Below are 14,334 nucleotides of genomic sequence, written 5' to 3' on the forward strand. Positions count from 1 at the left end.
TAGGGAGAATGGAAAATATTTCCTTGACTGAGATATGTCGGCTTCTTGCGAGTTGTTGCGCGGTCGTGATTTCAACCCCTATTATGGGAACGTATTAGAGCTAGCCGTCAGCCGTGAGGTCGTTGGCGTGAGGCCCATGATCTTGTCAATAAGCTTGGGCCGTCAGATTTGTGCATGTGTCCCTTTTATTGCGCTTGTCAATGAGCGTGCGCTTTAAGTCTTGTGCATGTGCCCCTTTTATTGCGTTCAGGTAATGGACAGGTGCGCATGTTCGGGTAGCTCTTGCTTGAATCCCTTTATGACATGTTTATGACCCGTTTGTAGAAAGGCCATAATCTTAGACAATTTACTAGTTAAACGTTCTGGGGCGAAAAAAAAAAACATTAACTTGTGAGATTTACTTTATTGGGGTTCTTTTAATTTCTAAATTAGTTTTACAATCATAGGAAACATTATTCCCCAACATGATCGGACATGTTCCTCTAAGAAAACCTCTAAGATAACAACCTTTGGATACTATGGTTGTGCGACTTTTCTCACGTGCACCTTTCTCATCTGACTATTATTTGCTTATAATGAGGGGAAGGATACATTATCAATATTGTCACATGGGGATGTGGTCGCGATGGGGGCAATTAAGTTTACTCTTTATAGACATGATCGTTACATTTTTATGACTTCAAAGCCCATTAAAATCAGTTAGTTTATTGGATTATGCTAATTGTCCCAGAACTCGCATACGTTAATGAGAGGGAAGGGGGGCGGGGGCCATTAATTTGCTAATTGTCCCAGATTCCATGTTTCCATACTACTCTCTTTTAATCTTCGTAGCGCCTCTGGTAGTGATTGTCTTGATAATGCGTCGGCCACCGCGTTTAGCTGAACCTTTCTGTACGCTTTTTCAAATTAGTACTGTTTTAGCTCCAGGGCCCATCTGGCGATCCTTCCTGAAGGGCTTTCGATGCTGTTGAGCCACTTCAGACCATGTGGTCTGTTACTACCTTAAAGTGGTACCCTTCCAGATATGGTCTGAGCTTTCGCGCCGTTCAGTGTTCGGCTCGAATAAGAGATTACTCTTTCTCCCTTTTCGGTGTCCTGGGTCAGTATTGCTCCGATGCCGTATTCGCTGGCGTCTGTTTGCAGAATGAAAGTTCTACTGAAGTCCGGGCATGCTAGCACCGGGTCTGCCACGAGTCTTGCCTTTACTTCCTCAAACGCATTCTGGTGCTCTGGTGTCCACTCCCATTCATTCAGGGGTTTCACGATTCTGGAAAAATCTGGTAGAAACCGGCGGTACCACGACGCTACTCCTAGGTATTGCCGGAGCTCTTTGACGGTCGATGGCGGTTCCAGTTCGGCGATGGCGGCTACTTTTCTGGATCCGTTCCTATTACCTCGCTAGTCACTCGATGTCCCAGATACAGCAGTTCCTTCTTAAAGAATTGGCATTTTTCTCGATTCAGCCTAAGGTTTGCTTCCTTTAGACACTTCTCTAAGGTTTATCTTGTGTTCTTCCAGCGTGCGACCGATTACTATTGTTGCCATCCTGGTAAGCGAATGCGTGAGATGACATCTCGGGGCCAATTACTTGGTCCAAAACTCGCTGAAACGTTGCCGATGCCGAGGGAAGTTCGAACGGCATTACCCTCCACTTAAATAGACCTTTGCCTGGTCCCGTGAACTCCGTGTATTGTCTGCTATTTTCTTCCAGTGGGATCTGCCAGTATCCATCCTTCAGGTCCAAACTGCTGATGTACCGCGCTTCCCTTAGTTGATCTAGGATGTAGTTTATGCGGGGCATTGGGTAGGCATCCTTCACTATCCACTTGCCTGTCATCTTTTTCACCATCACGATGGGGGACCTGTATGGGCTCTTTGAATGCTCTACACCATTTTGTGTTCTGTTGGTAGTATCTCGGCTTGCCATCCATCATTTTGATCTGGTGTTCTGCCATAATCGATGTTCCCGTCAATGTGCTGAAGTCTGCCAGCTCTGCTTTCAGGAACGTTGTAGTATCGTCCAACTCGTTTACTTGTTGAACGACTGCTACCGATAGCTTCTCCTCGAGCCATCCATTGTGTCCGACTTGTTTCAGGAAGTTTTATCCCAACACCAACGGATCCACTACTCCGGGTAAAATCAACAGGCTCATGGTCACTTGTTTGTTGCCGAATAAGCTGCGCATTAATTCCGCCGCATCTTCCGTCTGCCAACCTAACTTGCCGTCTCGTCCTTGTAATCCTTCCTAGATCATCAGTATTGTCCGCCATTTCTTCGCTAACGAAGCTTGTCGTTGCTGCGGTGTCGGTTGTGCCTTTGTAACTCCTCCCACCAATCATCACAGCTGCAAACAACTGCTGCTCCTCCTCGATTAGCTTGCCCGTTACTTTGGAGATGTAGCATTGTGCGATCCCCGCTCGCCTCTCTGGTTGGCAACAATCAACGCTCCTGACAACCACCTTGCCGCATATCCAGCAGAATAACAGCCGTTGGTTTCGACACCCTCTAGCCCAGTGTCCGTTCCCACCACATTTCCGATAGGCCTCCTGCGGGCTTGTGATATGGGTGGCATCTTGTGGCCTCTGTGAGTTGCTTGGCGGCCTCCACAATGTATTGTTTGGATGTCTCTGTTGCTGAGGGAGTGGTATCCATTGGCCTCCGCGTGGTTTTCTGTTGCCTGCTGCCGTCTGGCTTGGACATTTCCCCGTGTCTCCTGGTTGTCTGTCTTATCGGATCTTCTGCATGTGACCTGCGCTGGTGATGCCGACTTGGTCTTTGAGAACTTCTTCTCCTGTGCAAAAGCTTCTCGTTCTTTTTCAAGTTTTTCGTACTCATCGGCTAGGATAATTGGCGTACGGTCTTAGGAAGATCCGTAGACTTGGGGTGCAGTTCTCTTTAATGATCCTTAATGTCTCATTCGTAGAACTGTAGTATGCATATATATTGAATATCTTCTGTACCAAGAGTACTTGAAATAAACACACTGTAACATTTTGTTGCAGTGTTTACATAAACAAAGTCCCGGTCACAAAACCTAAGTGGCCGAAATATGAGTCGATCGGCGCGCTCACAGAAAGCGCAAGTGTCAGCATTCTGTTACACGCGCAGGCCACTCAACCGAACTCAAGTACATGCATTTACCCTCGCGCTCCACCCTAAGAGAGCATAATTAAATACACATAATATATAAGATATATACAGCCGTATTTCTGCCGTCCAACTGTGGGCAGCGCAGCTACGAGACTTAGGCTTACTTATAACCTAAGGAAAAATGTATGGTCAGAAACAACTACAATAATGCAATAAGTAAATAAAATATTATTAAAACGAATCTTAGAGGTTTTTCTCTACATGGCGACCGTGACAAGTGTTCACATGTAACCCAAAAACAGTAACAACAAAAATCCATTCAAGAATTATCATTTGCAACTACCAAAAATTAGGAAAAATTTCATAAGTCTTTGCGGCCAGCAGCCTACATGTACGAGGGGCAGTCCGCCAATTGTACCAACGCTGGAACAAAGCAGCAAATATTCAAATAAGTATAGAGGACGTCTTTCTCCCAATATTCAGAAAGTGTGAGAGGCAATCCGCCCCTTACGCCAACGCGGGAAATTGGCAAATAGGAGGGAAAAATAAAACGTCTAAGTGAGTAGAGTGCGATTAATGGGAAACGCGGAGGCCAGAAAAACAAGTTCGCTAAAAGAGATCACATTAAGTGGCTATTATATACAAATACGCCGCCCACATGGGCAACAGCAGAAAAATTAACTGCTGAACTTGATTTTCTAAAAGAATGCCTCCAGCTACGAAAGCCAAGTACCGCAACTCACTCAGCTAATATTAAAGTTATAAATGAAACAGTAACTAACAAACCACCATCTCCAAAGCCTTTGCCGAAGAAACCTGACGTCTGCTCAAACGACTGCCCTGGACCACTAGAAGCTGCAGCATGCAAATACACAGGCATGAAAAAGACCAGTGCGAAGACCGGCATCGGCCCTGCCTGAACCAATAGGCCACGGACATCAGTAGCAGTGAAGCCAACAGCGCGAGGGACTCCCTTTCGCCTTCGAAGGAGCGTCAGCGTAGCCAAACCGGCGACGACCAGCTGACGCGGAAGACATCCGATGCAGCAATTAAAATAATTCCAATATTCATATATTGGATAAGAATTGTAAAATTGGGCAGAATCTTTTCTGCCCGATTAAAAGTGTAGACCGTAAAGCTATACAAAACAACAGAAAGAAAACCTGTAAAAGTGGATGCAAAGTAATGCAATAAGTAAGTTTTCTGAAGAAACAGATAGTTATATTTATAATTCAAATATATATACGCCAAAAATGGCAATAGTAGACGTTAAGTCAGTAGACTCCACTGCTAATGTTATTAATAAAGTAGAATCAAACAATAATAATTTAGAATTGATACAAACACTGTTAACAATAATTGTTGTTATAATGTGCGCAAATTGTTTTTATAAACTGTACAAGTTAAAAAATAAATTTATGAGCCAGGCAAATGGTCTGGACAAAATTTAGTAAAAAACAAGGAAGAACGCTATAGTCGAGTACCTCGACTATCAGATACCCGTTACTCAGCTAAATAGAGATATGCAAGTAGCAAAGCGAGATTAAAATGCGCCACCTACCGGCGGTATACAGATTTAAGCGTTATGGGCGTTAGAGTGGGCGTGGCAAATTTTTTTTTCGACCAATCGATAGGTATTGACGAGACCAATACATTTCAGTTAAAATTCTTTATCTAGCATAAAAATTTCGCGGTTTGTGGGCGTTAGAGTTGGCGTGGCATATTCGCGTAACAAACTTGCGCTGCGTATAAGGCTACGGAATCTAAATCTGAAATCCAAATTCTGTATCTTTGATAGTTTCCGAGATATCCACGGTCATACTTACGATTTTTTGAAGTTTGTGGGCGGTTTATGGGCGTTAGGGTGGGCGTGGCACTCTACTGAAACAAACTTGCGCTGCGTAAGAGGCTCAGGATTCTGCACACCAAATCTCAATAGCCTAGCTCCCATAGCTTCCGAGATCTCAGCGTTCATCCGGACGGACAGACGGACAGACGGACATGGCTAGATCGACTCGGCTAGTGATCCTGATCAAGAATATATATACTTTATGGGGTCGGAAACGCTACCTTCTGCCTGTTACATACTTTCCGACGAATCTAGTATACCCTTATACTCTACGAGTAACGGGTATAAATATACAGCACAAACAATATTAATAGAAAAAATATATCTGTAATCAACTTTTAAAATTTAAGAAAATGGAATAAAATAAAAATAAATAAATACAAATTGTTTGCTCAGGAAGTAGGAGTAAATATGCAACTTCGCGAATCCACTGGTTTTATTTAAAACATTGCTTAGCCGTCATCTATGTAAATTGTGCGTTTATTTCAAGAGCTTTTTCTATTCAACAATGTTACCAACTCGCTCGTTTCAGATCTTCCCTATTACATTGGTATCTAGAGTTAGTATTTTATGGTAATCTAGTAGTTTTTTAATCTAGTATTTTGTTGTATGATCGTTGCTTGCCGACTTGTAGGGGGTAATTTATTAGCGATTATCAGCTGTGCTACGCCCCTGCTCGCAGCTTTCGATAGTCGGCATCGCAACGACCATAGAAAACAAAACAAACAGTGAGATGACCAAACCGTCGCTTGATGGCTGATATAAGCTGCCAGCGTTGTAGATGAGTTAGGTCGTCGTCCGGATGAGGAGGTGCCGATCCTGGGGGTAGAGCAGCGAGCGTGGTGCCTACCAGAAAGTGGGCTGGAGTAATAGCCTCTCCGTCGTTAGGGTTGCTGCTGTCAGCTATTAGCGGACGCGAGTTAAGCACTGCTTCCACTTCAACCAACATCGTCTGGACTTCGTCCTCCTTCAGCAAGGCGTTTCCGACGGCCCTCAAAAAGAGGTGTTTGGCGGACTTGACAGCGGCCTCCCATAGGCCCCCGAAATGAGGCGACCGGGGCGGAATGAAGACGAACTCAACCTGGTGATGGACGCCGTACGTTCCCAGTGTGCTGCGGACATCGGAGGCCATCTCCTGAAGCAGCCGTGAGGAACCAACAAAATTGGTTGCATTGTCGCAGTAGAGTCGATCGAGCGGGCCGCGCCGCCCAACAAATCTGCTGAGACAGAGGATAAATGAGTTAGAAGTGAGATCCTTCAATAGTTCTAGGTGAACCGCTTTCGACATACATTTTTAACGCTGCCTTGCCCCGCACTCCTAGCGACACTCGGATTGGACCGAAGAGATCGACTCCGCTTATTCTAAAGGGTCGACTGATTCTGACACGGTCAAGAGGCAGATTTCCCATTATTTGCGACATTAACCGTGGCTTATACCGGAAACAGTGCGTGCATCGCCGCACAACAGCACTGCACTCGCGTCGTGCATTGATCAACCAAATTGTCTGCCGAAGCAGGCCGACTAGGGCTCGTGGTCCTGCATGGCAATTAGCATAGTGCAGGTGCTCGATGTACAATTTGACAAAACGATTCCCTTTAGGCATTAATATTGGGAATTTGGCACTGGGTTCTAGATCCGCGTGCGCTAGTCGACCGCCCACCCGCACCAATGTTAAAGTACGGGTTCCGAAAGTTTCGTTGCTGATAAATGGGCTAAGTTTTTGGTAAGAACTGGGTATGGCAAATTTTTCTTTAATTTATTGAATTCGTCTGCAAACGATTCACGCTGAACAGCCTGCGCGATATAAGAGAACGAAAAACTAAGCTCGGTGGCTGATAGGACGTGGTCGTTCCACAATTTCCAGGCCCTGCCGTAAACAAAACGAAAGATAAATGTTGTAATTCTCACAACCTTCACATAGGAAGAAGAATTTTCAACTAATTGTAGTAGCGGATGATTTGAGACGACAGCAACCGTATGGGCGATTACTGGCGGTTTCATTTCGAGTTGGCTTTCGAGGGGCGTGTCAGCCAAGTGCTGATTAACTGGCCAATGAGTCGAGTCCATGGACAAAAACGAAGGGCCTTCAAACCATAGCGTCGTATCGAGATCTTTGACCGTAGTCCCTCGAGAGGGTAGGTCCGCTGGATTGAAGTTAGTCGGGACGTGTCGCCAGACTGCAGTTGGAGCCAGTTCGTGAAGAGCCGAAACCCTATTTGCGACGAATGTTTTAAGTTTTGACAGATGAGTGCGCAACCAGAAGAGAACAACTTCAGAATCCGACCACATAGTAACCTGCTCGACGCGGTAAAGATTAAGCGTTTGCACATCACTCCATAACTTCGCTAAGAGGTGAGCCGCACAGAGTTCTAGTCGTGGAATACTAAGTCTATTGATCGGTGCTACCCTAGATTTGGCTGTTAGCAACCTAACTTTTATTCCCTCTGAGGTCACTGACCTTACGTACAGACAACAACCGTAAGCATCTGTTGACGCGTCCGCAAATCCGTGGATTTGATAAGTGCCGCCAAACTGAGTTCCGACATGCCGAGGGATGTTTAACGTTTCTAAATCTGTAAAGCAAGATGACACCGTCTTCCAACGATGCAGTACGTCGGCGGGTATTTCGTCGTCCCATCCAATTTGTAGCGACCAGAGTTTTTGAATAAATATCTTTGCAAGGGTAACGATAGGGCAAATGAGTCCTAACGGATCGAACAGCCGTGCTGCAAATGAAAGCATGGATCGCTTTGTGGGTGGGTCTTCAAGCTGTAGATTCTGGGCGTTGAATTTGAACGTATCCTGTTTTGAGACCCAAAGTTTTCGTATCGGCGTCTTCTCCAATAAGGACTTCTGGCTCGGCGACCTGTCGTTCGTTGGGGGTACAATTCGACGCCCACTTAGCCAAGACGAACCCTGCGGAATCTAAAATCTCTGTGATTTCCCCTCGCAATTTTCTCAACTCACGGATGGAATCGGCCCCTGTTAACAAGTCATCGACGTAAAAATCATTTGCTAGAGCCTGTGAAGCTAAGGGAAGAGATTCGGAGTAGATCTCGCTAAGCTGCTTCAAACACCGTATTGCAAGGAAAGGAGCACTTGCCGTACCATACGTAACGGTGTTAAGCCGATAAATTTGTAGAGGGTCTTGAGGGGTCTCACGCCATACAATTAACTGGAACTTTCTATGGGTCTCATCTAATACCACTTGTCTGTACATTTTAGTAATGTCTGCCGACATAGCAAATTTATGGAACCGGAATTTAAGCAGCGTGGCATACAGGCAAGGCTGAATTGTTGGCCCTACCAAGAGAATTTCATTCAATGAAATTTGGGAAGTGGTTTTGCATGACGCGTCGAATACGACTCTTAATTTAGTTGAAGAGCTTTCAGGTCGGAGAACGCACTGATGCGGTATAAAATAATGAGGCTCGTTGGGTATCCTCTTATCTGTAGCCTCCATGTGACCGAGAGCTAAGTATTCCTTCATAAACTGGATATACAACGAATGATTTGTTGGGTTCCCTTTCATACGCCGTTCTAAGGACAGAAACCGTCGTCGTGCAGTTTCATACGAGGAACCGAGACACGAAGGACTCGATTTGAAAGGCAGGCTAACTACAAATTTTCCTGTAGTCACGCGAAACGGTGCTAGCAAACGATTTTTCACTCAACACTTGATCAGGGGTATAGAGCTAGGATTTTGCTAGACTCAGGGTCACAGGTTGGCTCCTGACTGACTTTGAACCTCGACAAGGGCCGTTGCAAGTAAGACGTGATCTACCTTTTGCGGCATAGGCTGACTAACCGAGGCACTTAGTGACTGTTGGGCTACCTGATTGTCAATAGGCGATGACAATTGATTGCTCGACGGTACTTGGGAGGTTGAGGTATACCGATGCAGAAGTGTGTGATGAGCCTTCGTACAAATTCGACAACGAGATGACTGGCATGTTGCGACACTATGTCCTCTGCGTAGACAATTGATGCAAAGTGGTGAATTCTTTGCGAACTTGAACCGAGCTTCTACCGAGATATTAGCGTACGATGTACAACTCTGGATGAAATGGCTGTCTGACTTGCAGAAGCAACATTTAGACTTAAGTTCTTCGACAGGTCGGGAAACTGCTAATGCCGCTTTGCTATATCTGGGCTTGTTCCCTAGCTGTCCCTGTTTGGGAGCTTTTCTGCCTGTCGTGGATTCCTCAGCCGCTAAGTGTTGGTATCGTTTATTAAGCGCCTCTGAGCAATCTTTCCATAACGGAATAGAATCGTAACTAAGTTGCTCTTCCCATCGCGACCGCGTTTTGGGATCTACTCTAGACATGACGATGTGAATTATCATTGCGTTGGCGAGAGTTTTCTCGTTGCCGAGCGAGAGAAGAGATTCATATATAGCAGTTACAGTGTCGATAAGGGATCGCAACGCCGAGGCGGATGGCGCTTGCATTGTTGGGATTTCAAACAATCCAGAAATACTTTTAAAGTATATTAGGCACGGATTATCATAAACCCTGACCAAGGCCGCATGGGCCTTTGCGTAATTTGCTTCTGTGATCTGGTAAGCCTTTACTGTTCCTAAGGCTTCCTTCTCTAAACAGGATAACAGGTGATTAAACTTTTCAACATTTGATAGCGATTCGTCATCGTGAACTAAGCTGTTAAATAAACCTATAAAATTTTTGAACTCGGCATAGTTGCCGTCGAATTTTGGGAGTTTCATTTGTGGTAGTATTCTGCTGTGACTTGCTGAAGAGTTTAAACTACTGTTATTTGCGAAGGTAGAATGATTTCTTTCTCCTTCGGGCCGGTTACAATTTGACATTAATAATGCCTTTGCGGATACACATAATTCTTCTAACTCCTCTCTACATGCTAATTCGTTATTAATTGCCTCTAATTGTTGTTGCAACTCGAACGCCTTTTCGATGTATCCATTTAAAATACCTAAACGACATTCCATTTCGCACGCATTAGGGGGAGTTACTTGACCACGAACTGTGGCCTCAATTCTAATTATATGATTCTTATTCCGCTCAAGCTGTTCCAGCAATTCGTTTGTGTCGTCCTCCGCTGAGGGAGTTCTGCCAAAACGTTTCCGACTTCCACCCATTGTGACTAGCAACTTCCCGTTTTTAGATTATTTCTAACAAGCAAATGCCAATGCAATGCTGCTGGTAGCGATCGAATGTCTGCACTGTCCCACCGTACTAAATCCTCAGCCAGGCTATGCGCGATTGGAGCAAGGAAGGCGAAAAGACCGACACAACCAAAGAGCGCGCGAAGATTGGGGCCAGGCAGATTAAGCAAGACCGAATGTGTGTGTGTGTATATGTTGGGTGGGCCTTTGTGTGTGTATGTGACTGAAAGCCAAGTGAATTATGATATGTGTTTGTGCAAGTGATGGAAATAAAGTTTGCATATATTTACGTAGGCCACTTTACCATATACAATACGGATCGCTGTACTTCTCGGTGTTTCCGACGAGGTTAGGTTGAAGCCCGCTGATGCTCTCCTGTGACGAAATGGAGGTTAGGGACGCAGCCGATGTGCGCTCCCTCTACGATGATGTATGGGGCTCACCCTTCTCCGGGTGCTCCAGCGACGAAAGACGACGTTCTATTGCACCTCTCTATGGGTGCCGACGAGAATGTGGCGAGGAGATGGACGCAGCCGATGTGCGCTCCCTCTACGCCGAGATGTACGTGGGTACTGCGCTCCGGCTGTGCGGGCGCTCCAACAACGAAAGATGAAATTAAAGTTGCACGGGCGCGTAAATGCGTCTCCAACTTGGACCATGCACCCAATGTGCGATGCCGATGCACTTGTTGCGTAACGCGAATTGGCCGCGTGCACTTGTTATATAACTCTTGGTGATTTGCCAACTTATAACAATACGCAAATCCGAAGTTTAGAAGACGGCCAAGAACCAGTGAGTCCACCCGGGGGCGCCAAAGTTTGCTCAGGAAGCAGGAGTAAATATGCAACTTCGCGAATCCACTGGTTTTATATGTCCGTCAAATTAGCGTCGATGACTTAGCGGCGCTGGCGGAACGGTGGAATCTGGAACATGGGGCCAATTTTTATTTATTGTTTTTCTCGGCTTTTTGGGGCCGAATCGAAAAACATTAAATGCAAAATTGTTTAGAATAAAAATATCTATCGATCTAGATAGCTTGCAAACATATCCGACTTCCCGAAATTTATTAAAAATCTATTTAAAAAATCGGGTCCCCACAATTTCGTTTATTGCTCCCCTCACAGAGGTTGTACCAATATGCACGGTAAACCTGGTTATTGGGCGTTAATTCAAGTTTCTTGTCAGAAAGTATCATTGAGCTAAAGTCGTCAGTTTTTGAGAAAAAAGCTTAACAGTGAAGGCACCTTGGATTTTCCCCATACAAAAAAGGGGGGCAAATAGTAAATTGCACAGGGCTCCACTCTCAGACGTTGTACCAACATGCACGGTATATTGGCAGATTGGGGATCGCCTAAAGCAAATTCAGTGCAAAAATCATAACGATAAAGCCGTCAGTTTTTGAGAAAATCGCTTTACAGTGGGGGAAGATAATAATTAAAAGAAGTGGCGCCAGACTAAAATTTGAACCAGTAAGTTTCAAGACATGAACCACTATGTAAAAAATGTATTCAGGACGCTAACCATATGGCAAAAAATTTTGTTTCGACGCTATCTCTATTTGTAATAATTTTGACTTTCACAGACGTTGTACCAACATGCACGGTACCTCGTTGGAAAGGAAATTCATTTTACTAATTAACAAATACGGTTCGGCGAACGAAAAGCCGTCAGTTTTTGAGAAAAAAGCATAGTGCGTTGTGGGCATCTCATTTGTAACCAAATTGTTCCACCCTGTTGTAAGCTCCCAAGACACTAACCATATGGGAAAAAAATAATGTTTCGACGCTATCTCTATTTTTAATTAATTTGACTTTCACAGACGTTGTACCAACATGCACGGTATTTCGTTGGAAAGGAAATTCATTTTACTAATTAACAAATGTGGTTCGGCGAACGAAAAGCCGTCAGTTTTTGAGAAAAAAGCATAATGCGTGGCTTGCATCTATTGTTCACCCTGTTCTAACCTCCCAAGACACTAACCATATGGGAAAAAAATAATGTTTCGACGCTATCTCTATTTTTAATTAATTTGATTTTCACAGACGTTGTACCAACATGCACGGTACCTCGTTGGAAAGGAAATTCATTTTACTAATTAAAAAATGTGGTTCGGCGAACGAAAAGCCGTCAGTTTTTGAGAAAAAAGCATAATGCGTGGTTTGCATCTCATTTGTAACAAAATTGTTCACCCTGTTCTAAGCTCCCAAGACACTAACCATATGGGAAAAAAATAATGTTTCGACGCTATCTCTATTTTCAATTAATTTGACTTTCACAGACGTTGTACCAACATGCACGGTACCACGTTGGAAAGGAAATTCATTTTACTAATTAACAAATGTGGTTCGGCAAACGAAAAGCCGTCAGTTTTTGAGAAAAAAGCATAATGCGTGGTTTGCATCTCATTTGTAACAAAATTGTTCACCCTGTTCTAAGCTCCCAAGACACTAACCATATGGGAAAAAAATAATGTTTCGACGCTATCTCTATTTTCAATTAATTTTACTTTTGTTACGAACTGTTTTTTTTTTTTTGGTGGCAGTGCCGCTAGCTCAGTCGTCTTCAGGGCAGAGTACCCCTAATGCCACAGCTCGCAACATAAGTATCGATAACTTCGCGGTCTCACTTTACTAATCTATCGGTCATCACTAAGGGCAAAAACGTAAACAAAGCAAAAATTACAATTATTGTCGGGAAAATGGATTACATTTGGTGGCTATCGATGTCCTAGCCAAGCGCTCCCACCCAACCATGGATGCCCTCAAGATGCTGCAGGGCACCACCCATTCGCAGTCGGCAGGAGCCCCTTCCTCGCGACTACGGCTACGGTTCCATCTCCCCCACTGGGAAAGCTTATACACACATAGTGGGTATTACAAAGGTTTAATAAATATGGTAAGTACAATCGTTCATATACATTCTCCTCTTAATAGATTTATCCTTCCTCAGCCTCTAAGACCGAAACCTGGCCGCCGTCTCGGATATTTACGCGGTCAAAGCAGAGGATTTGTTTTGCTGGGAAAGGGTACAGGCGCCGCGGGAATTATGCTCTACCAGCCATGTATTGGTAGAGCTCGCATGGAAACGCGGGCCTCAAGGGAACATGCGCGATGCGCGTGTGTATGGTCACCTAATCCTGAGGAGCTCCAAGGGAAAAGAAGGGACAGGCCAAAAAGGTACGTAACTGCACTGTAAACTATACCATTTAACTAATGCTCGCGACCTTTTTAATTTTAGGCAAACAACGAGGACAAATAAGGCTCTCGGGTCTAACTCCGGATAAACTCACAAACAGGTAAGTAGATATCACTATATATAATCGAGGTACACGTGTATTTAATTTCTCTTAATTTTCAGCCACTGTCGGGCCGGGCCTGGAGGCAATGATAGCCCGGGCGGAAGGCTTCTCGCCGGAGGCCAGCAGTGATCCGGATCTCCACACAGGAAAAAGGCGCTCTCCAGTGAGTTATGCAATGACAGTCCGAGATTCGGCTGCCAGACAAATGGCGATTCTTCTCAGCGCCGCAATGCGACCGCTGGAAGTTCCCGAGAGGAGGATGACGCGGTACTCCGGAACGGACTCACCGGGAAATGTGGACGTCGTCGTCGACTGGGAAAGGCCCTTCTTGCTGGTCGCTGATACGGGTCCAACGGACACCGTTTGCTGGGCCGCCAAGTCGGGCTGGCAGGTATGTCGAAGTCGCGCAGATGTCAGCAGATCTCCAATAAATATTCCGGGGCCCTTTGTATTGGGACCCCGGCTGCCTTTATAAATTATAAATATTAAACACTGACTACTATCTAACATTAACCTCACTCACTTGTCAATTTTAAGCACAAAGACAACTTATTTTCTCACTCCTAGCTGAATCTGCCTTGATTGTAGGACAGTATGGCCGCGACTGTCACGATATCTGCTGATCATCGCCCCCGCCATATTACATGGCCTCTCTCAGCATTGGGTCATTGGATACATGGGCCATTTGAAGTAATCCCAGAGCGAACCGGGATTAATCTTCAAATGGCCAGATCGCCCGCCAGACTCACCCCGCTGCTGCAGCTATCGCCCTATCGACCTAAACTATCGATAACGTCGCTCCCACTCGACTCCAATTGCAACACTTTCACAGACGTTGTACCAACATGCACGGTACCTCGTTGGAAAGGAAATTCATTTTACTAATTAACAAATGTGGTTCGGCAAACGAAAAGCCGTCAGTTTTTTGAGAAAAACGCATAGTGCGTTGTGGGCA

At 45.0% G+C, this 14,334-nt stretch overlaps 3 protein-coding genes across 6 annotated transcripts; 2 read left to right on the top strand and 1 right to left on the bottom strand.

Annotated features, from left to right (window-relative positions):
* Positions 1–5,404: 5,404 nt before the first annotated feature.
* Positions 5,405–14,020, bottom strand: LOC108006352 (uncharacterized). Of its 3 annotated transcripts, XR_011605046.1 has the most exons (3): positions 13,903–14,020; positions 10,386–13,846; positions 5,405–6,157 (listed from the first exon to the last, which is right to left on the bottom strand). XR_011605046.1 is itself a non-coding variant. In XM_070998200.1 (2 exons), the coding sequence occupies exon 2, from the start codon at positions 6,070–6,072 to the stop codon at positions 5,605–5,607; it is 468 nt and encodes a 155-aa protein (XP_070854301.1). In that variant the 5' UTR covers positions 6,073–6,157; positions 10,386–10,526; the 3' UTR covers positions 5,405–5,604. The 3 variants fall into 3 exon arrangements, 2 of the variants coding, with proteins under 2 accessions (XP_070854301.1, XP_070854302.1); XM_070998200.1 differs by lacking the exon at positions 13,903–14,020 and having other exon boundaries at positions 10,386–10,526; XM_070998201.1 differs by lacking the exon at positions 13,903–14,020 and having other exon boundaries at positions 5,405–6,160; positions 10,386–10,523.
* LOC139353987 (uncharacterized) lies at positions 12,833–13,376 on the top strand. Its single transcript, XM_070998202.1, has 3 exons — positions 12,833–12,976; positions 13,031–13,257; positions 13,319–13,376. The coding sequence occupies exons 1-3, from the start codon at positions 12,833–12,835 to the stop codon at positions 13,362–13,364; spliced, it is 417 nt and encodes a 138-aa protein (XP_070854303.1). The 3' UTR covers positions 13,365–13,376.
* On the top strand, positions 13,403–14,086 carry LOC139352157 (uncharacterized). Of its 2 annotated transcripts, none has more exons than XM_065868362.2 (2): positions 13,403–13,542; positions 13,602–13,737. In XM_065868362.2, the coding sequence occupies exons 1-2, from the start codon at positions 13,465–13,467 to the stop codon at positions 13,719–13,721; spliced, it is 198 nt and encodes a 65-aa protein (XP_065724434.2). In that variant the 5' UTR covers positions 13,403–13,464; the 3' UTR covers positions 13,722–13,737. The 2 variants fall into 2 exon arrangements, with proteins under 2 accessions (XP_065724434.2, XP_070854304.1); XM_070998203.1 differs by adding an exon at positions 13,947–14,086 and having other exon boundaries at positions 13,465–13,770.
* Positions 14,087–14,334: the final 248 nt, after the last annotated feature.

Source organism: Drosophila suzukii (genome assembly GCF_043229965.1).
Source record: "Drosophila suzukii chromosome 2 unlocalized genomic scaffold, CBGP_Dsuzu_IsoJpt1.0 scf_2c, whole genome shotgun sequence".
Taxonomy (NCBI): Eukaryota; Metazoa; Arthropoda; class Insecta; order Diptera; family Drosophilidae; genus Drosophila; species Drosophila suzukii.

Bases quoted from the DNA above. Each gene is read 5' to 3' on its own strand.
- LOC139352157 (XM_070998203.1), top strand. From the start codon at position 13,465: ATGATAGCCCGGGCGGAAGGCTTCTCGCCGGAGGCCAGCAGTGATCCG.
- LOC108006352 (XM_070998200.1), bottom strand. From the start codon at position 6,072: ATGGCCTCCGATGTCCGCAGCACACTGGGAACGTACGGCGTCCATCAC.
- LOC139353987 (XM_070998202.1), top strand. From the start codon at position 12,833: ATGGATGCCCTCAAGATGCTGCAGGGCACCACCCATTCGCAGTCGGCA. The intron at 12,977-13,030 runs GTAAGTACAATC...ATCCTTCCTCAG, and splicing joins ACAAAGGTTTAATAAATATG to CCTCTAAGACCGAAACCTGG. The intron at 13,258-13,318 runs GTACGTAACTGC...TTTTAATTTTAG, and splicing joins AGAAGGGACAGGCCAAAAAG to GCAAACAACGAGGACAAATA.